At 36.4% G+C, this 22,364-nt stretch overlaps 2 protein-coding genes across 5 annotated transcripts; one reads left to right on the top strand and one right to left on the bottom strand.

Annotated features, from left to right (window-relative positions):
* Positions 1-370: 370 nt before the first annotated feature.
* On the bottom strand, positions 371-9,113 carry LOC120282124 (putative disease resistance protein At3g14460). 2 transcript variants are annotated; one of them, XM_039288875.1, is made up of 9 exons: positions 8,531-9,113; positions 4,918-7,877; positions 3,843-4,420; positions 3,665-3,742; positions 1,750-2,073; positions 1,539-1,653; positions 1,376-1,441; positions 694-804; positions 371-532 (listed from the first exon to the last, which is right to left on the bottom strand). In XM_039288875.1, exons 1-2 carry the CDS (start codon positions 8,712-8,714, stop codon positions 5,071-5,073), a joined length of 2,991 nt encoding a protein of 996 aa, XP_039144809.1. In that variant the 5' UTR covers positions 8,715-9,113; the 3' UTR covers positions 371-532; positions 694-804; positions 1,376-1,441; positions 1,539-1,653; positions 1,750-2,073; positions 3,665-3,742; positions 3,843-4,420; positions 4,918-5,070. The 2 variants fall into 2 exon arrangements, with proteins under 2 accessions (XP_039144809.1, XP_039144810.1); XM_039288876.1 differs by lacking the exons at positions 371-532; positions 694-804; positions 1,376-1,441; ... (2 more) ...; positions 3,665-3,742; positions 3,843-4,420 and having other exon boundaries at positions 5,294-5,373; positions 5,463-7,877.
* Positions 9,114-9,816: 703 nt separating this feature from the next.
* LOC120282404 (WRKY transcription factor 55-like) lies at positions 9,817-22,231 on the top strand. Of its 3 annotated transcripts, XR_005542966.1 has the most exons (4): positions 9,824-10,700; positions 11,591-11,719; positions 21,312-21,792; positions 21,870-22,231. XR_005542966.1 is itself a non-coding variant. In XM_039289210.1 (3 exons), the coding sequence occupies exons 1-3, from the start codon at positions 10,186-10,188 to the stop codon at positions 12,398-12,400; spliced, it is 675 nt and encodes a 224-aa protein (XP_039145144.1). In that variant the 5' UTR covers positions 9,817-10,185; the 3' UTR covers positions 12,401-12,565. The 3 variants fall into 3 exon arrangements, 2 of the variants coding, with proteins under 2 accessions (XP_039145144.1, XP_039145142.1); XM_039289210.1 differs by lacking the exons at positions 21,312-21,792; positions 21,870-22,231 and adding an exon at positions 12,370-12,565 and having other exon boundaries at positions 9,817-10,700; XM_039289208.1 differs by having other exon boundaries at positions 21,312-22,231.
* The last annotated feature ends 133 nt before the right edge of the window (positions 22,232-22,364 follow it).

The following is a 22,364-nucleotide window of genomic DNA, read 5'->3' as shown; positions in this document are numbered from 1 at the left end:
AGAAACATTCTTCCAACAGTAACAATTTCAATCGATTCTTTCCTTAAGATAGATGTTATCCGTTTAGCACAAATATCAAAAGGATGCAAACTACAAATAAACAAAGACGATAACAACCAAATATAAAAGTTAATAACAATAAACAAAATAAATTAAGTGCATCAAACTTTAGGCCTGTAATACCTTTTGTGTTATGTGGCTTGACCTTGGAATCTGATACTCATGTCATCTGGGACTACTGTAATTGTAGAGAATGTTAAAATCAATTTGCGCTTTATGCAGGGATTAGTGTTGAAGTACTATCTGATTTTGCAACTCAAAATTGGCTCACAAAAAAATTCCAAGTAACACATAGAACAATAATGTTAAATTGCGGAAAATGTTCCGACAAACTTAGAGATTGAAATCTTATAGTACTGGAAATCAAGAACGGCAAAAAGGTGATAATCGGTGATTAGAACTTACAAATAACACGTTGTACAATAATGTTAGAAACGCAAAGCCAATGAATGCAATTTGAAACATATTATACCTGCACAATAAATTTTAAGGCAAATGAATCAAATGAACCAAATGGATAAAATATCAAGTATAACTAATATATATATATATATATATATATATATATATAAACATGCTGTCTAGTGGTAATTGAAAACTTAATAGGAAGTCGAAGTCCGAGGTAGCACTCACTTGTATAGATATTTGATACCACGAAGGGACTGTATGGTGTGGCCGATTATATCCTGAGCAGCAGTTCCTTGTGCATAAGAACCAAAAGCTGTGGCACAGAACTGAATCACACTGCAGGAGACATCATTCAATCAACCAAAATTGAAGATGCGAAAAGTACACATGGTAAAACCAACACTTTAAATATTTGGTAAACGAGTGTTATCACTGACAATGAAAAGTACAATTACATGGGAAAATGAGGAAAAACTTGCGTGAGTAATAATGTTTCACTATGATATGCTCATCTAACATTTTCCTTCAAGTATGAAGTGGAGATAATTATTTTGTACTTATTTTAAACAAAAGGATGAGAGAACAAAAAGGTGATAATCATGTGCAGTGAAATTAATCAACAACTATTCCAGCAATAATCATCTTACATATTTCATGAGTAATATTTCTGAACAAAAAGGTGATATGGCTCATATAACATAAGAAGATAACAAAACCAAATCATCTGCAACAAAACTACAGAAGCTATCTAATCAAATTCCAACTAATGAGGACTTGAAATTTGCTCTCTAGAGTTCTTAAAAAGAAGCTATTCGACTGAACATGAACGAAACTGAACAACAAATCTAAATAAGCTCATTATTATAACAAGCACACAAAAACACTTGAAATAGAATAACTTACAGACCTTATAGATCAAAGTAAAATGAGTCCAACATTAAAAGGAAAAGAATTCATCAGTGTTCCACCCCACCTGAAAGCAAATAGGTCAAAAAGTTAACAAACAGAGAAAGGCACCGCAGAAAATGATAGTGCACTTGAAATAAAATAAAAAAGAGCCATGTAATTACTTCATTGGATGAACGGTTATAATTACCAATTGCAAACCAAGCATTATTTCCCCTGCAATAACAGCGAGTAGAAGGTAGAAGTAGTATAAAGCAAATGCTGCAGTACCCAGTAGCCCTGTTTTAAATCGACCAAAAGAAGAAATGTTAATTATTATTAATAATGTTAAAGACCAATAAGTAATAACACTCAATGTGTTTTGGTGCAACATACCCCATATATCATCCAATTGAATGAAGACTTCATTTAAGAAAAGGGAAAGTGGAGAGCCAATCAATCAATATCACAATGTGGGCAATCCAAGCCACTGAAATGATTGCCATAGATGCTTGAAACTCAAAGTAAATAACATGGACACGCACATGAAGTCCAAAAATCAATCAAAATGAAACAGTAGATATTCATAGGATTTTCTATCAGGAAGGTTCTGATCCAAACTGATCCAACAATAGTCGTTAAAGCAACCACATATTCTGGGAAGATAGTACGGGTTGTCCAAGTTGTCAGTGAAAAGGCACTTGCCATATATGCAGAACACTAAATAAATGAAACCAAAACAAATCAACATAGAGATCATCATGAATCTCTACCAATAATTAAAAAAAAATGCTGCACAAAAGAAAACGGCATAAAGTCAACAGTATAACAAGGGAATGAAAAAGATGAAGGGCTCATAAAGCAAATTTCACATGTTTGGCATTTCCTAGGTAAACTACAAATAAATTAATTAAATGGTGGACAAATGAACTAGAGTTATAGCCAAAAGCATAAAAATGTATTTATTCGATATAGCTTAAACTCCTATGGAGGAAACCTGTCTGATGGGAAAAAAACCTGATGTGAGGATGATCCAATACAAGTTCCCAAAAGTCCTGATTTTCATCAGCAAATATGAAATCAGAGGAAAAAATTACTGACTTATTCTTCCTATTTTATTGAATAGAGATGAAGACCATTTATACGCAAGCGATCGTTAAACCAAGGGAAATTAACTGACATCTACAATCTGGGAGAATCACAAAAAATAATGGATAGAGTATCAACTGAAATGAAGAAAAATAATTTGTACAGTATGAAATAGGGACATGCAAGTTGTCAATGCCAATTTTATCCTTCTCAAATCTCATAAAATCTCTCATAAAATATTAGTTGGCTAGGTCAATAGTTTCATAAAAGAAGACAACCAAGTGTCTGAAAACAACCCAATGCAAGAATAATTGAACTACCTTTAAACAGGTAAATAACCAATTGGCACTTGGCAGTAATAACCTTTGGAATAGTTTCCAGGCCTTTTCTTATCAGTTGTGTCTACAGATGAACCTAGGAAGCAGTTTCTAAATCAAATGCACCCTTAAAAAGCCACTCAGATGTGAAAGACAGCTCCATTTACATACGTGTGAGTGTGTATCAGTTTGATCTAGTTAGAAATTGTTAACATGCAATATAAATTCTAAGACTGACATCTTGTTTCTGGCTCGCCCATGGGTGCATTCTCTTAACTCACGAATCATGTAGCAGTTATTCGCTCAAGATGGATTAGCTCCAAGTTGTTTCATGCCTTAAACAAACACAGACACCAAAAAAATCTGTTGAGCAAGCATATTCACATCTCTTTATGAGTTTTGTATTTATCATTATTCAGAAAAGCACCAAATAATGCACGCAACTTGCTAGATTAGAGAAATAAATGACTGGCATAATATATATAATTTAAGTTTTCTCTTTTTCCAATACTGATCTAAAAGATTTTTAGCACCACATGACAATAAGCTGTTCTTCACACAATAGAATAAACAAGCATAAATATGGCCTGGACTATCCTTGTCTAATGTCATAGAAATAACAGCTCCAAATCTAGTTGATATATCCTTGTTTTACATCATTGCACAACTTGTCATGTTTAAGTATGTAGAGTTTTTGTAAAATAATTTGAAGCAAAACAATTTGCGATAGTTTATGAATAACTTGCATTATCAACAAGACAATTTGTGATATCCAGTGGAAAATTTGTCCAAGTTAACATTTTTCTTCAAAAGCATAAAAATTCTGTCATAGATTCTGCAAATGCCATTTCATTCCAATGTAGCAATGGCCCAAAGAGACAGACAGAGAGTTTACAGAACCTTACCATAGAGAATTCCAAGAATGAGCATACAGATAATGGCAGACGCAATCACCCACATAAGAGCGCTCTTCAACCTCTTCCCTGCGCTCCTTAAAACACAAGAAACATGCACCAATCCATCAGCTTATAAAAACTCAAACTTTCGGGAAGAAACACACAAAATGAAAGGAAAAGATCTGACTTGTTCTGGTCGACCTCGTAATAGAACATGGTGAAGGGGATGGCGAGGAAGACAAGGACAGCATTGATGATATAAACAAAGAGCCAAAGGGTCTCCATAGGAAGGGTCAGGCTACAGGCATCATTGTAGATGGCACTGCAACAAGCCTGACGATTGGCAACATCAGCCGGGAGCATGAAAATGGAGATAGCGCCGATGGAGAGGCCAAGGATGACGACGAACTTCAGAAAGTAAGCCTGGTTGGCATCGTCAGGGTGCTAGTAGTTGACATGGATGTAGAAATTCACGAGGAGAACAAGGATGCACACCACCATGGCGACGATCACCAGAGCGAGAATGAAAGAGAATGTGATGCCCTCTACGTCCCACCCGAATTGGGAGGAGACTAGAGAGAGAGAGAGAGAGAGAGAGATGAAGGTTGGGCGTATGCCAGGGGAGAGACGTTGAGGAGAATGCCAGGCTGGCACCTGGGTGGGTAACGGGTCGGGTTTCGTTGGGTCACCCGTTAAGCTACCTCGCATCCAATATATATCAGTATGGTAAGATCCGAAATGGATCCAATAAAGATATCAGAACTCCTGCATGGATTCATGGAAAATATGGATTTTAAAGCAATATATATATATATATATATATATATATATGTTAGAAATATAATATCACATCGGTTGTGTGATAAAAGTATAATGAGTTTATATATAGGTATAGAGGTTGAGCCACTAAGTCTTTTGAGACTTTTTGCTGTAAGACCCCTAAGCCCATATAGAACCCATATAGGGCCCACTAGTACCAAAATATAAAATCTAACAATATATATATAGAAAAATGCATTAACATAACACTAAAATACATAATAATAAAAATGAATTTTATATGCTTACAGTAAATTGAATTATATAAACTGGTACTTCAGATTAAGTAATAGAAAAGGAACTTAAATACATATTTACCACAGTATTTATGCATGCATGAAAGGTGAAACATACATTTCTGGCAAAAATAACAATCATGAACTTTATGTAACAGCAGTGAAACGATAAATTAAAGATCTGCACTTAAAGGTCAGAAAACATACCTGGAGTTCTGTGATTCAGTATCAACTGGCAAGCATTGTACACCAGGCAAAGGATTGAAACTATTTGTAATGTAAAAACAATGACAAGTGGATACTGCAATAATGTTGCTACTTCGAACCAAAACACCAAAAAAAGAGAAAGGAAAAGAAAATTCACAGGCTCAACGCAGAAAATTTTCTGTCACGAATGTGCTTGATCTTGAGCCATTCCTGAGACCCCTGGTCTTGGCATCGATCTATCAACCCCTTGTCACAGCCTAAGATGCACAATTCTCTCAGCAAAGAAGGTAGACCACTCTCTGGCAGTGACCTAAGTAAAGGACAAGTGACAATACTTAAAATCTTTAGAGAGGTAATGGAAGATAGCCAAGTAGGTAGATACTCCAAACTTTGACAATACTCTATATGCATATCGTGCAAATTTGGCAACAGTGCTCCAGCTTCTTGCATCTCAGACTGCCAATAAACAAATTTAGAACAACCAGAAATTTTAAGGTACTCCAAGGAAGAAAGAGCCTGTAAAGCTACTGAAGTGAGCTCATTACAAAGAGAGACATCAAGAATCTTGAGTGCTTTCAAGTTGTTCATCACTCCACCAGGAAGTGACACCATTTTGGCCTCACGTATCATCAACTTGGTAAGAGCTGTGAGGCCTTGAAGGCATCCAGGAAGTTGGTCATCAAGTCCGGAACTGTAATATACTTTTAGATCTTCTAAAGCCGAAAGCCGAGTCCAAGGCAAACCCCGCACAATATCACAACCAGTAATACTGAGGTGGCGAAGACGAGGAAAGTATCGGCATTCTTGTCTTGTCACTGGCATGCCATCAAAAGATATAGATGCTTGCTCCAATTCTAGCTTTTCCAGAGATGGGAACACCACATCCAAGTCTTCAATGCTCTCGATTGTTGCATTCATGTCTTCTAATGACAGAGTCTTGAGGAAAGGTAACTGTCCAAGTGTTGGAAGAAGGTGCCAATTTGCACAACCATACAGCAGGATTTTTTTGAGATTCTGCATTGAGTATGTCATTAACCAACTCGGAGTTCTTGAGCCCATGTACTTAACTATGTACAGATTTGTCAAATTGGGATGAGGTTGCAGAGAATCAAGAACTTCTTCCACAACATCGAAGTTGGAAAATGCACCAGACCAAAAAAAGCGTAGCTCCATGAGATGACATTTTTCCTTTAGATTGGCTTCTCTTGCATCCTCTTTACTTTGGATGTTCTCAAGCTTTCTTATTGTAAGTGTTCCTCTTAATTTCTTCATGCCCTTCAGTTGCGCTATCCTGTAACCAGTCTCCTTTTTCAAAGGGAATACTAGTTCCCAGGGCTGGCTAAATGCAAGCCTTCTTTGACAATTTACGACGAAAAATTGAAGGTTGATGAGGTTGCTCAATTGGCTTGGTAATGTGCCTAACTTTTTTAGTTTCAACACTTTCAGCTGATACAGACCGCACAAAGACTCAGGTAGTGATTCTATACTAGTTTCATATAAATCCAGGTAGCGCAGGTGCTTAAGATGACCAATAGAAGGTGAGATCTCTTTCACTTCAGAATCAAGCAATACCAACACACGGATGTTTTTTAAAGCTTCAAGCTCATGAGCCTGCAATTCTCCTCCAAATATCACAAGTGTGCGCAAGTTTTTCATTTCGCATATTGAACTAAGATTAACTGAACTTTGAACACACAAGTGGCGAGCACTTTCAGGGATCCTCTTCGGTGTTTGACCTTCGTAAATATAACACTCACCTAAAGAAACTGAATGTGCCAAATCATGCAGTAGGTCATGTATCTTCAAGGATTCTTTTGAAGAGCCATATTCAAAGAAGGATCTACACAACAGGTCAGTAACATACTCATGTCCTATGTCTTCTGCTGTCTTCGAACTAAGTTCAGCTTCAAAGACATAACCATGCGCTATCCACATACAGACTATACTGTTCGCATTAAACTCATAACCTTTAGGGAACATAGAACAAAAGCAAAAGCACAATTGGAGATGCTCCGGTAGATTGTAGTAGCTCAATGCTAGTGCCGGCATGATGTTATTCCCATCAGTTCCTAACTCCCATAGGTTGCTCTTCAAGACATACATCCAGTGCTCCGCATTCAACTTTTGCCACAGCACCTGTCCGACTGTTTTTGCTGCGAGAGGTGATCCTTGGAGCCTTAGTGCAATTTGCTTGCCGACATCATGCAATCTTGGAGGATATTTAGCAGGATCTTCATCACCAAATGCACAACTCACAAAGAAGGACCAGTAGTCTTTTTCCTCTAGACCTTTGAGAATGATTTCATTTCTCTTCCCCTTCCCTTGCAACACAATTTGGTCTCTTGCAGTAACAATAATTTTCACACACTCTATTGCAGCAGATTCAATTGGAAAAAGTAGTTCTGTCCATTCATTAGACCACACATCATCCAACACAAGCAACAACCTTTTCCCGGTTAATTTCTTCTTAAGCTCGGCCTCTAGGCAATCCAAATTTGTGCTATGCAGGAATTTACACCCATTATGATCAGAAAGCGAATCTAGTATCTCTCTGGTGATTCTGATCCGATCAAAGTTATGTGAGACAAAGATCCAAGCCTTCTCATGGAAATTACTTTCAACTTCTTGGTGATTGAACAAATACTGAGCCAGAGTGGTCTTGCCAATTCCACCAAGCCCAAGAATAGGAAGAACTGAGACATTGCTATTGACGCTTGGTGGCTCTTTCACCATCCTTATTAGTTGTGCTTTTTCATATTCACGGCCATATATTTTCCTTGCATTCATAGATGATGTAGTAACATGCCTCTTCTGAAGTATATGATGCTGCCCCCCAAGACTATTTTCCTCATGCTTGTCTAGTTCCTTGAAAAGCATAGCCATTTTAATAGCATCCTTCAGACCAGAATCAATGCAATTTAGTTGTTCAGTAATGTTCCGAACATTGTTCAAGATGTCATCTGCATAATAAAATCAAAATGTAGAAAAAATAATGATGAACATGAACAGAGACATCCAAGAAAGGAAATGAAATATCAACTCTTTTATTGGGAGTGTTTGAGAATTTGAAAAGTCTCAGGAATGTTTTGGGTGTTTTGGGTAGATTGAAATTTGGGGGGCCTAAAAGCCTAAAAATTTTTTGGGTGCACGTGCATGCCGTGGTTGCCAACATGTGAACCTGCCCCACATGATAAATTTTTAAGCTGTCATTAAGTTACTGTAACTGATGCACCAATACTTGTCCCTTTGACGAAGCAGCGCCTCTTTGGGACCTAAAAAAACCTTTCTTGTAAAAAACTAAAGTTGAGTTTTGGATCTACAAAGTTTCCAAGTGGATTTTAGGAAGACAAACCATGTTTAATTTGTTCTTTGTATGTACTTGATTATTCCAAAAAGACATTTCCATATAAAAACACATAAACTATCTTCTTTCTTATTACTTGAATCATCAACTTTAACTTCAACTTTTTCTCTAATCTAACTCTAGCTTTTTCTTTCTATTCATGGTTGCATTATCCTGACCTAATGTGACATCGATGAAAAGGGAAATGTAGCTAAATGATGAAGAAAATGGGGAAAAAAGAGAGAGAGATATTCGAAAAGGAAAATGAACCTGGTGAAAGCTCCAATTGCTGAGAGGATGAAATCCTGGGCTTTTTGGCTGAAGATTGAGTTGAAGCTTCAGGCAGCTGCTTGTTGAACTTCTTGTGAAGCTCTATGTACTCCAAGTCATCTTCCAAGTCTTGTGCAGCATAAACAACATCTCTAAGTTCTCTCAAGAAATGGGCCACACTCATCTTGCTTCTGGAGCTTCTTAGCTACACGCAGAGTTCCTTTGATCTTTTCCCTGGAATTTCGAAAGGCCTTCAGATCATTTTGCACAAGTTGTTGAAGTTTGTTGGGATCTTCGGATGATGAAGGGAAGTCTTTGGACAGATAATCAATTAAATAGCTAACAAGTTTATCAAAGGCCACTTGATGGAATGGAGAAAGGAAAGCTCCAGTGATGGACGATAAGTATGCGGACGCCATGGTATCGTTCTTGGTTACACAGACACTGGAGAGGAAGGGTAGCAGTGTTGATTTTTATTTTATTTTATTATTATTTTTATTAAAAATGAAAAGTCTACGGGAACCACCGGTTTTGTCACCCATCCATCTCGGTTGTCCCGGGAAGAAGGCAGTTTAGGACTTACAAAAACATCCCAAAATTTACAAAATTTGTACACCCCTTCCATTTCTAAATATTATCCTAAAAATTAAAAATAATACTAAACTATTTCTCTCTCTCTCTCTCTCTCTCTCTCTCTCTCTCTCTCAATCATATTTTTTTTTAAAACTATAAATATTACTCTCTTTATTTATACTATAATTTAAAAAATTAAAAATAAATAAAATTAAAAATAAATATTACCTTGATATTATAAAACAACAACTATTTTAGAATAATTTTTTCTTAAAATAACATATATTTTGAAATTGAGGGAATAAGAGAGAATACTTCTGTATTCTCTGTGAACCCCAAGTGAACAAATATCATCATAGAAACTCCAACTACTTATACGTTTTTATAATTCTATTTTACCAAAAAAAATTTATGTAAAAATTATTTAATCACTATTAATATAAAAAAAATTTAAATCACATCAATAAAAATAAACTAAAAAATCAAATAATTTCCTCATAAAACAAAATTAAAATTAAATAATTATTTTAATTTAAATTAAAATTTAAACCCAAAATAAAAAATAGTTGTATGTCATATAAAAAACATCCATCCACCTGGATTCATGAAATCTTAATGTTGGATAAAAAAATGAATAAATCACAAATTTATCGACAACCAAATACAAGTAAATAAAATACATAAACTAATGAAAGTCGCCCGGCAAAGATGAGAAATAACAGAACATAAGATGAAACAATAGAAATATAACAACAAGAGCTAAAAACGAGTATAACAGTTTAATTGGTAAAAGCCTCTGCCTAAAAACACAAGCCAACAAAGGCTGATGAGAGGAGCAAAAACCTACTCCAAAGCTAACGGGCCAAGTCTTTACGGTAGAAATTGAAAAGGACACCAAATTAATTATTCCAAGTTTCCAACCCCAACGAAAGACATTTCTCCAAATTCCAATCATTCAAATTAAGCATTAATTTATGACTCTGAGGCCTCCATAGTCCATACCAATCACTCCAACCAAACATTTATGAAATATTTGCCCCAAATTGAATTCCAGCCTAATTGTCGTTAATGTGAATTGCGTCATGGATGACATCGCATCTCAGATCCTCCATGGATGCAAGCTCGCAGGAGAATTGGAAACCAATCTCCTAAACTTATTGAACCAATCTCAGCACAATCTCTTGATAGACTCCTGCGACCAAGTTGTTCAAACCTTCAGCAAAGCCATCCAGAAACTCACCACCAGCAAGGAAGCCAGATCTAGTGGCCATGAATTCATTGGGATGGAGGAAGAGAAGACCGATGATGATGATGTCTGTGCCGGTGCCGGAGCAACCATCGGGCAAGATGAGGATCCACTTGCCCTTGCTCCGGCGAAGAAGCAGATGGGAAGCCCTGATACATCAAAGAGTGTAGAGATGATGAAGCCTCATCACATAGGCCCTGGATCCGGTATCCGGCGAGAAGAAAAACCTTCGACCGAGGCCGCCGTGATGCTCATCGGTTCTTCGGGAGAGTCATCTTTCGGAGCAGCATCCATGACATCCAACAAGATGAAGAAGAGACTTACCCAACAAGAATCAAAGAAGAGGAAGAGGTAACTTCTTTTTTTTTTAATTATGGATTAAAGAAAGCATGGTTACATTTCTAATCACAATAATAATAATAATAATAATAATAATAATAATAATAATAATAATAATAAAACTTGTTAAGAAATTTTTAAATAGAGGTGCAATTGAACTAAGCTCAGGTGAGCTTTGATGTGGCCAAGGTTGACTCAGTAGGCTTGAGCTTGATTCCAACTCAAACTTTTTAAGCTCAATCAAGCTTGATTTGAGTTAGTAAAATTTAGCTTGAGTTCGATTTGAGCTTGGTACGTGATTGAGCAAGTTAAACATGTTAAATCTAGAATATTCATAATTTAGAAAACAAAGCATCAGTTAGAGCTTGAGTTGGTTGGTTTACTAGGCTTGGAAGTAGCATATGGAGCTTATGTTCGACTATTTAATTGGTCAAGCTTGAAAAAAGTTAGACTTGAGTTCGGTTTATTTACTTAGGCTTATATTCGACTACTTAATTGGTCAAGCTTGATTAGACTTGAGTTCGGTTTATTAACTTAGACTTATATTCAACTACTTGGTCAAGCTTGAAAAAAATTAGACTTAAGTTTGGTTCATTTACTTAGGGTGTGTTTGTTTGGTGATATTTGGAGTTATAGAAATCTCGCGTGTGTGTAAACTCAAATCCACTAAAAAAGCAATATATTGGATTTTGTTTTACTGTCAAATTGACTGTTAGTGGAATAACTTAAATTCCAAGTAGCTCATAAACGGTTTGGTTGGTTTGCAACCTTAGTTTTAAGTATTTATCTATCATTTACAATATATAACTACTGTAGTTCTACTTGTTTCTGATGTGCCCAATAAATTACTTGATGATGTAACTAATTCAATAATGCTAATGCTGTTTTTGATAATATGATAGGATTTATGGACATGTCGTGCGTGTTCGTGCTGCACAAGGCGTCGAACAAATGTATGAGGTGCCGCCCGACGATGGTTTCATTTGGAGAAAATATGGCCAAAAAGATATTCTTGGTACCATATTCCCCAGGTATATATATAAAGCTATTATACTTCTATACTTTTGATAATTGAATCGAAATTTTTTACCTTTATATCTTTGAGGCCACTCTACTCTTGACAAAAAACATTCAAAAGATCAAACCAATATCCAGTGGTTGTTATAATTAGTGCATGAACAAGATGCACGGACAAAAAAAATCCTACTTTGAAGTACTATAGAAGTATTGTCCATGCAAAGTTTGGCTTCCACTATAAAAAAAGAAAAAGAGTGTTGTTTTTCTTTAATAGAACAGGGAAAGTTTTTTCCTCCTTAGCAAATTTGCCTTTGTTTATTGTTAGTCTAAGTGAAAAAACTAGTGGCTCACCAATAACCATTTGGTTTATTGGCATCAAGTCCTTTGCATAAAATGTTCATCTCGTAACTCTTGTTGAGGAAGGGATTCAAATCTCAACTTGCACAAGTGAAGGGTACAAGTGTTATAGAGTTTAGTTCTTTGAGTGAGTCTTTCCTTAACACGTAGTTTATCGACATTTGTCAAAAAACACCAATGACACCGCCCATTGTGGTTCTTGCGAATTGCCAAGATTAGCTCCTCACTACATGGAAGCTATCCATGAAACCAAGGAGCTAAAAAGGTTTTGATTGCTCTAGTGATTTGTGGTCCCACTAATGACTAGGATTTGGAGTGCACACTACAATGAGATCTGAACAAGGAGCATTTGGCAATGTTGGAGCCCTCGGCCTAGAAGCTTTCAAGGTCTTCTCCTTTGAAAAAGTGTTGTGCTCAATAAAGAAAATGTTGAGAAACTTTGTGCACAAACGAAACAAAGTTCAACAATATTCTGGGTGAATGATCTACTTTTTTATTGAACAAGCTTGGCTCTATATAGCCTTACAGTAATAACAGAAAAGATCATGTTTAACATTATATCTGCTAACATGGTTGACTACTAACAATCCCAACTAAGCCTAAAGATCAGACATTTATTAACAGAACAATAACTGAGTAAACAAGATATAATAAACTCATAAAAAATAAGCAACACCTTTCAATCCCTCCCTTAAACTAACTGTGATATACAATTAGTTTAGCTCAACTGCCTTGCGAGTTCCCATCTGACTTCTAAGCTTTTGGAAAGCATCTAGCTTCAATGGCTTTGTCATCACGTCTGCAATCTGCTCCTCCATTCCACATTACAATAGTTTAATAGTTCCATTCTTAACAAGATCTCACAAAAAATGGAAGCGTACATCAATATGCTTACTTCTCTCATGCATGACAGGATTTTTTGATAGTAAAGCTGTTGTCACACATGACTATGGTACCCTTCTTCTAAATATGTCCCAGTTGCTCTAAAACTCTTCTCATCCATACTACTTGACTTACACACCCAACTACTGCCAAGAACTCTGCTTCTGTTGTTGACAATGAAACAATTGATTGGTTCTTTGAGAGTCAAGACACTACAAAACAAAAAAAGAAAATATTACTTGAAGTACTTTTCCGATCGTCTACCTCACCAATATAGGGCTTGTTTGGATGAGCTTTTGGAAAACCCAGAAGTGCTTTTTTATAAGTTAAGCACTTCTGGGTTCAAAAAAAATTGTTTGTATTGGCTTTTCTGCAAAAACAGAAGCTGTAAAAAAGCTGAAAAACAGCTTTTTTCAGAAGCTAGTCATGAGCAGCTTCTGAAAAAAAAGCTGTTTTTTAGCTTATTTTTACAGCTTCTGCTTTTACAGAAAAGCTAATACAAACACAAAATATAAAAAAGTGCTTAACTTACTTTGTAAAAGCACTTTTTCCAGAAGCACTTCTACTAAACTTAAAAAAAAGTGCTTTTTTGAGAAGCCAACCCAAACAAGGCCATAGTCATTGTCTGTGTAAGCAATCATGTCATCTGAACTTCCCTTTTTGTACATGATTCCATAATCAAATGTGCCCTTCAAATACCTCAATATCCTCTTAGCAGCTTGCAAATGAAGTTTTGTAGGTTTAGCTATGTACCTGCTGATCAAGCTTACATTGTACATTATGTCTGGGCGAGTTGTCGTGAGATACATGAGTCTCCCTACAATTTGCTTGTAATATGAATCATCAATTGCAACTCCATCTTCATTCTTGCTTAGCTTGGAACTTGGAACATGGAACAATTGGACTACTAACTTTATGACTCTTTAGCATTCCAAATCACTTCAAAATCTGCAGTGCATATTTCGTTTGGCAAATAAAGATACCATTGGATTGTTGTGACACTTCGATGCCGAGGAAGTACTTCATTTTTCCCAGGTCAGTCATTTCAAAAACTTGCATCATTGAGCACTTGAAAGTACTCAACATTTCTTCATCAACACTAGTATAGATTAAATCATCAACATAAACACTTACAATAAGTATTTTACCTCCTTTGCTTCATTTTGTGAAGAGGGTCTGCTCATTGACATCTTTCAAAACTTTCATTGGCAAAGTAAGTCTCCATGCACTTAAACCAAGCTCATGGAGCTTCCTTTAAACTGTATAAAGCCTTGTGTAGCTTGTAGACCTTGTCCTCACTTCCTTTGATCTCATAACCTCTTGGTTGTTTAACACACATTTTTATTAAGTTCACCATTGAGGAAGGCTGATTTCACATCTGACTGGAATTTTTTCTAGTTTCTTTGAGCTTCTAGAGCCACTACCATCCTCACAGTTTTCATTCTCGCGATTGGAGCAAAAACCTCTATGTAGTCTATCCCATGTTTCTGTGTGTACCCTTTAGCCACCAAACGTGCTTTATGTTTCTCAATCTCTCCATGCTCGTTAAGCTTTGTTTTATAGATCCATTTTACCCTAATTGTCTTGGATCCAACAGGCAATGATGACCAATGTCCATGTCTTGTTCTTCTCTATTCTCTTGATTTCACTGTCCATAGCCAATCTCCAGTTTACATCTTTCACTACTTCAAAGTACAATGGTTCACTTGACACCATTAGTGCCAAATTACCTTCATCTTCAGATAACCAAGGCCTTCTCCACTAACATAATCCCTCATCCAAGTTGGAGGCTCTCTCATTCTCTGACCACCTTCATTATCTTCAATGTCCCCATCATTTGAAGACACATCTCCCTCTCTTTCACCAATGTCAGTCTCACCACCATTATTATCACCTACTCATATTATGTCATCATTTCCCCATTCTAAATCTACTAGAAGCTGTTTTTCATTACTCACATCCCAATCCCATTCTCTCTTCTCTTCAAATATCACATCTCTATTCACCACTATTTTCTTTGCAATAGGATTAAATAGTCTATAGCCTTTGGATTTCTCACTAACACCCAAAAAAATACACATAAAACTTCTATTGTCAAGTTTAGTTCATTGTACCTCTGCCACATGAACATGTGCTATGTAGCCAAAGACTCGAAAATGATCGACAAAAGGTTTCATTCCGCTCCATGCTTCTTCTAGGGTGATTTTTTTTACTGCCAAAGTTGGACATCTGTTCAGCACATAAATGCTCCAATTCGCAACTTCTGCCCAAAATGTTTTTGGAATTTTCTTCTCCAAAAGCATTGCACGAACCATGTTCATTACTATTTGATTCTTTCGTTCAGCCACGCCGTTTTGTTGAGTGTAAGCAATTGTCAACTGCCGCTTGATACCATTCGGCTAATAAAAATTGTTGAATTCCAACAAGGTGAACTCACCGCACCTATCTATTTGCAGACACTTGATAAATAAGCTTGTCTCATTCTCCACCATCTTCTTGAAACACTTGAAATGACTCAATGCTTCTGACTTCTCCATCATAAAATATATCCATGTCTTCCTGTTATAGTCTTCAATAAACAACGAAATGTACCTTTTATTACTGTTAGACATGAAATTGATGGGACCACAAATATCTGCATGAATGAGCTCCAAAATCTGACTTGCTCTCCAAGAACTCTTCCTAGGTATAGGATCATGATGATGCTTGCCAACAATGCAGTCTGTGCATAAGTCATTTGAGATAGTAAATTTTTGAAGGCCACATACCATTTCTTTGCTCTACAAAGTTCTCGAACCCTTGTAACCTAGATGTCCGTATCTGCGATGCCAAAGTTGAGAAAAATCCTGAGAGCTTGCATGAAGACATTCATTATGCAGTAGCTGAGGCATCACTTGTGATTAAGCAAACAAAATAAACATTCTAGTTGTACTCATGTTGGTCTCAAAGATCAGGCCTTTGGAAGGGTGGTAGAGTTTGCATATCTTTCCCTGAATCAGAATTGCTAAGCCTCTCTCTTGAAGCTGCCCTATACTTAAGAGATTATTCTTGAGTTCTGGAACATAGTATACCTCATATACAACATGATTAATCCCATTTATGAATAGCTTCACACTCCCTTTGCCTATCACATTCATTCTGGTGTTGTTTCCTAACCTGACCAATCTCCAAAAACTTTCATCAATCTCACAGAACATGGCTCTATCTCCACACATGTGATTGGAGTATCCTGAATCAAGGAACCAGGCACCTTTTCTTGTGTCTTCCTTCATCTCTTCGTAGGGCATCAATAGTATCTCATCTTTCTCGTCAAGCTCAACATAGTTAGCTTCTTTGTTCCAAGAGGGGCACTTATACTGAAAATGGCCCAACTTGTGACACCTATAGCATTCAATTGTAGCTTTATTGAGATTGGTACTACCACTGCCTCTTCCTCGTCCTCTTCCTCTACCCCTATAAGCACCATGACCTCATCCTTTGCTACTCCCTTCTTCAAATGCAACCTTCAAAACTTGGTCTTCACCACTAGTTTTTCGAAATGTCTGCTTATACACAATTAAAGAGCTTTGAAGTTCATCCACAGAGAGATTATCAATATCCTTTGACTCCTCTATGGAGAAGACAATGTAGTTAAATTGTTCTATGAGAGTACATAGAATTTTCTCCACGATCTTCACATCCTCCATCTTTTCTCCATAGACTCGCATCTTGTTTGCTATGGTCATGACTCTAGAAGAATACTCTGTCACTCTTTCACCGGACTTCATCTCTAGAGTTTCGAATTCTTGTCAGAGAGCTTGAAGATGAGATCTTTTAACCCTTGTGTTCCCTTCAAACTTTTCTTCATGGCATCCCAAATATCTTTGGCGGTGTCCTTCTTAAGAATGGTGTCAAGTACGGTATGGTCAATAACCTAGAAAAGGTAATTCTTCACTTCGAGATCCTTCAACTTCAACTCATCAATTTTCTTCCGCTGTGCATCTGTCGATATCGATCCACTTGCTAGCTCAACATAACTAGTCTCCACCAGGTCCCAATATTCCTTCGAACGTAGGAAGTTTTCCATAAGTATGCTCCAATGGTCATAGTGACCATTGAACCGAGGAATTGATGGTTGTGCAAAATTTCCTTCGTTGGTCATCTCTCACACTTGTTTGAGATTGTTCAACCTGCAGCTCTGATGCCAGAATGTTGAGAAACTTTATGCACAAATGAAACAGAGTTCAACAATATTCTGGGTAATGATCTACCTTTTTATTAAAAAAGCTTGACTCTATATAGCCTTACAGTAATAATAGAAAAGATCACGTTTAGCATTATATCTAGTAACATGGTCGACCATTAACAATCCCAACTAAACCTAAATATCAGAGATTTATTAACAGAATAATAACTGAGTAAACAAGATATAATAGACTCATAAAAAACAAGCAACAACCTTTTAGAAAAATGTTTACTTATCTCTTTCCAATCAATATGAACTATTTTTTTATGTTGGTTGCACCATGGTTACTCAATTATAGCTCTAATGGGGTGGCAATGTGGCATTGCCAATGGATCTCCATTGCCAACCTCCCATTTCACTATTAAAATTGGAATTCTCATGTGACAATCACTAAACTGGCGGACAAACTAGTTTTTTGTTCAAAACATTAATGGAACTATCTTCGAAGCCGTCCACATCCTTGTTCATCTACATCCGATATTGACCTTGCCTCTAGATGTTGAGCTCCATGTTAGCATAAGGTATTATAGTGTTTCATTGATTCCGATGACAAGTCAAGTTCTCATTGGTTTACCTTCCATGTCCGCAACCCTTCACACGATCCATTGTAACGATCCATACCCTCTCCCTATTATGCGTTTGAGGTTCTAATCTCCTATATAAAAAAAAAGTGGAGCCTTCTTGCAATAGACACATGTCCCGTGCAAGGATGGGCAAGGCACCCATGCAGAGGATATAGATTTAGGTTTCTTACATGCATGTCATTTATCATGGTACCTTTAAAGGGTTGCTTGTTTGGAGGTTTTTGGGGGGTTTTGTAAGTTATGGTTTTGGATCCAATGTCAAATGGGGTCAGGATATGCGAGGGTAAATATGAAAACCTCCATTTAACCGTAATTCTCAACCCTCCAAAATGGGTGGTTTTGAAGGTTTTCATATTTTACAAGACCGAAATGCTCTAAATGAATTTGAATAATTACATTCATGCCCTATAGAAAAGTTTAGGTTTTGGTTGTTTGGGAAAGCGTTGGATCTACGATTGCCCCCTAATGAATTTGAATAATTACATCTATGCACGTAATAAATTTGAATAATTACATCCATGCCCTTATTTGGGAGAGCATTGGAATTTGAATAATTAATGAATTTGAATAATTACATCCATGTCCTTAATGAACATTTAATTTACAAAAATAACATTATATGTGTAAAATTAGCATAAAATACAATTCATAGCTTCAAGGATATTTTAGTAGTATTAATATAAAACTTTACCTTCTATTACCTTCAATCCAAACATTAAAAGATTTGATAATCTCCATTTACTTTACCTTAGCCCCAAACAAGATATAATTTAAAACCTTCTTTTATCTTATCTACTCTACCCTACTTTACAAAACTCAACTTCTCACCTCATCCAAGCAAAGCTTTGTAGCCATGCACATATAAGTCATAATTGAGTGGCATAGCAATAATATTCTTGTATTACATGCACAGGTCCAAGTTAGATTCGGCTTGATTCCAACAGGAATTGTTGAGGTATTATTGTTATCTAGACCTGCAAGTGCTCTAGCAAGTAAGCATCTGCTAAGAAACATGTGACTCACTATTCAACTATCTTATTTCTAGCAGTGAAGGCTCTCACACTTGGACTCAAACCCAGACAAGCCCTTGTGTAGGGTTATAACCATAAGTCAGATCTTGCCAATATTACTCCTCTTTTTTCTCTCCTACCCCTTAACTTCACAAAGAGGAAAGGATGCGCCAACTCCTTCTACTGAAGGCTCCTCTTCCTTTATTTTGTTTTGATGGAATGATACATAATTGGAATTGTTCAACCTTGCATGTGATGTTGAATTATTATATAATGAACATGAACCCCTTTATTATGAGATGGACTCCTTGTGTGCATATAAGTAGTGGACATCCTTCACTACTAGGCCGGTCTTTTGGTGACACGTTCTCCTCACCACTTGTGTGCATAACATTGGTGCTTTCGTTGATAGTCAGTGTGGGGCATGGTTGGGACTGGTCCACGTCAGTTCGAACGAGTGCGCTGACCACAGAGGGTTTTGACCAGGGAGGGTTCTGACCAGGCTGGCTGGCTGCGCGCTGGTGCCTGAGTGAAGTACTGTTGGTCAGGCGCCCAGATTATCTGGACTGACGAAGCCGTCAGTCTTTGATCAGTGGGGTATTGTAATGGACATGAACCCATTTAGTCCCACATCGGCTATGAGATGGACTCCTCGTGTGCATATAAGTGGTGGGAATCCTTCACGACTAGGCCGGTCTTTTGGTGACATGCTCTCCTCACCACTTGTGTGCATAATATATTACAACCAGAAACAAAATTTTTTTTTTTTAAAATCCAGATTTTTTTGAAGTTAGGAAAGCTATCCCATTGAGGGATTTTGGAAAACCTCCTAATAGGTTCGCTACCTTGGTTGTTGTTTGTTTTATATGAAAATTATTTTTCGAGAATGTTATAGATCTGGGAAGATCCATCAATACATTCTTAGCCAAGGATGATTTTTTCCCCACACGAACATTTGTTGCCTATATGAGTCAAAATTGGCTAAGGTTTATCAAACAACCTGGTGATCGATCGAGGGCCTTTCTTTAGATCCGTAGCTTGGTCAGGTGGCGATAAGATGGTATTATCATTGGTTAGAATAGTTCAATTATAAGAGTGAAACTAATACATGCTAATATATTCTCTTTTCATCAAAATTTAACTAGGTTATTATTTGGAACATTTGGCTAGAGCGAATCAATTGCATTTTTAATAGGTATAATACCCTAATTAGTTCCTCTATTTTTCTTTCATTTTTTTTGGTCCATCTACTCATAAATGCTACCGATTAGTCCTTCTACTTTTGAAAATGTACCCACTTAAAGAGAAATGCTCCCAACCAGTCCCTCTACTTTTGAAAATGGGCCCACTTAGTCCCTCCATTTAGTCCTATTTTCAAAAGTAGAGAGACTAGTTTGGAGCATTTCTCCCTAAGTGAGCACATTTTCAAAAGTAGAGGGACTAATTGGGAGTATTTCTGAGTAAAAGGATCAAAAAGGAAGAGAGAAAAGTAGAGAGACCAATTCGAGTATTATACCTTTTTAATAACTATTTCAATATGCTTCTCTCCATTTTTGATAAAATTAACTATATCTTTCTTTTTTGATTCTTTGTAACACTAAATTCAAAAAGGAACAAGTTGGAGACTATCACGCCCACTATTAAATGTAGTATGGACTTTGTTAGTGTCTCCGCTTGCTTGGATACATTTATAGTCGCAACTATGGATCAAGTTGAAGCCACCTAATGCTCATTTGACATGCGTGCCACGAACTAATGATTCCCTCCGTTGATTATCTTTAAGGAAACTTTTTTCTTTTGTTGGTTCTATTTTATTGTTGTGTTGCGGGCCCTAATTATTTAGGTTTATTAGGATTTCTCTTAGAGACCATTTGGTTCATGGTGATGTGAAAACATTACCACGAATTTCATGGTAATTAATCTGAAAAGATTATCCCATTTGGGATTATAGCACTAATAATATTGATTATTTAATGGTGGTATTCTAAATTTAAATTTTTGAACAATTTTGTGATCACACTTAAAGTAGATTTTTTTAATAAAAATAGAGGAAGAAATTATTAATTATCACTTTTAAATATATTAGCTTTACAATATTGTCCATGTCCTTATAATTGTTAAACAATTTTTCCCTCAACCAATAAAAGTTATCTATGAAGGTATACTTTTATTTTATGCGTATAGGTTTATGTTTGTATTAAATATATATATATACTTGGCAATGGATGGCAATGGATGGATGGATAGGTATGTAAAATTTAAGAATTTTCATTTTAATTCTTTTAGGCATATAACGTTCTTAAACTCATTACCATAGTAATTTTATTACGTAGTAATATATTATTACCGTAAATCAAATAACCCCTTTAATCTCATTCTATTTTATCGTCTAATTTATATTTTACCTATTTATTTGCCCTCTATTTAATAGAAGTTGTGATTTATATGTTTTTACACAAAAAAAAAAAAACAAAAAAACAAAAAAACAAATAAATAAATAAATTGATATAACTTCATTAGCTTCATTTGATTCTAATGATATACACAGGAGCTACTACCGTTGCACTAACCCCGACCGCAAAGGTTGCCTTGCGAGAAAGCTAGTGCAAAGACTCCAGGAGGATCCTACGACATTTGAAATCGTCTATTATGGCATCCACACTTGTGGGAGCTCCGTCACCATGCCCTGCAGCACTTCTCCCACTAATCTTGAGCACAACCAGCAAAGCCAATCCCAATCTTTTTCAATCCAGTTGGGCACTTGCTCTTCAGGAGAAGTTCAGTGCAGTGCCACAAACGCTAATGCTCATTCTAAAGACATGACTGGAAAGGAAGCTATCCGCAGTGATCGGAGTGATAGCAGTGATAGTAGCGTTAATATAAGAGCAACCAAGGAAAAGGATTAAACCAGACTGAGCCAATTGGAGTGATTAATTAGCTTCATATATAACAAAAAGAAAAGAAACGAGAAGCTCTTCAGAAACAGTTGCCAATGAGAATCATTATTAATCACTGCGGCAGCACTAACGGTAATGTGGATTTCCTCTTGACTTATTTTGTGCTATCAAGTATCAACTCAAGAAAATCAGCTTCCTCTATTCTTCAGGTAGATTAGAGAAGATAAGTGAAGATATCTTCCCAATTAGTAGTGCTTGCAGTTCATTCAACTACATACAGAGATGGAAGTTCCATTTAGTTGAGGGATCAGCTTGTTACTTATACATGTTTAATTATCCAAGGACCTTGATGATTTCAAACATAATTTCTCCAGAGATGGAAATCTCAGTTGTCATACCCATCTCATACAAGTAGAGTTCTCCAACTGTAAGTTTGTTGCAGTTTTTGCACTTTCTTAGCACTAACTTCTGTAAATTCTGCAAGTTGTTTATTGTAAACCAATTTGGATATCCAGAACTCATGTAACAACATACATATAAATAAATAAAACTTCCAAGTTGGAATGGCAAATTCAAGTGATCAGAGAATGACTTATTTATGTAATCCAGGAAAACAGCAAGCTCCTTTTCCCTTCAGATTGGCTTGTGGAAGCTTGAGTGTTGTTCATCTTCTCCAATTCCACTTCCTGATGTAGTTGTAAATA

This window comes from Dioscorea cayenensis, chromosome 18, assembly GCF_009730915.1.
Source record: "Dioscorea cayenensis subsp. rotundata cultivar TDr96_F1 chromosome 18, TDr96_F1_v2_PseudoChromosome.rev07_lg8_w22 25.fasta, whole genome shotgun sequence".
Classification (NCBI taxonomy): domain Eukaryota; kingdom Viridiplantae; phylum Streptophyta; class Magnoliopsida; order Dioscoreales; family Dioscoreaceae; genus Dioscorea; species Dioscorea cayenensis.
Note: the sequence above shows the minus strand (reverse complement) of the source record. Positions and strands in the feature narration are given on the sequence as shown.

Bases quoted from the DNA above. Each gene is read 5' to 3' on its own strand.
- LOC120282124 (XM_039288875.1), bottom strand. From the start codon at position 8,714: ATGAGTGTGGCCCATTTCTTGAGAGAACTTAGAGATGTTGTTTATGCT. The intron at 7,878-8,530 runs GTTCATTTTCCT...TTTATTATGCAG, and splicing joins GCAATTGGAGCTTTCACCAG to ATGACATCTTGAACAATGTT.
- LOC120282404 (XM_039289208.1), top strand. From the start codon at position 10,186: ATGGATGACATCGCATCTCAGATCCTCCATGGATGCAAGCTCGCAGGA. The intron at 10,701-11,590 runs GTAACTTCTTTT...ATAATATGATAG, and splicing joins GAATCAAAGAAGAGGAAGAG to GATTTATGGACATGTCGTGC. The intron at 11,720-21,311 runs GTATATATATAA...TGATATACACAG, and splicing joins CTTGGTACCATATTCCCCAG to GAGCTACTACCGTTGCACTA.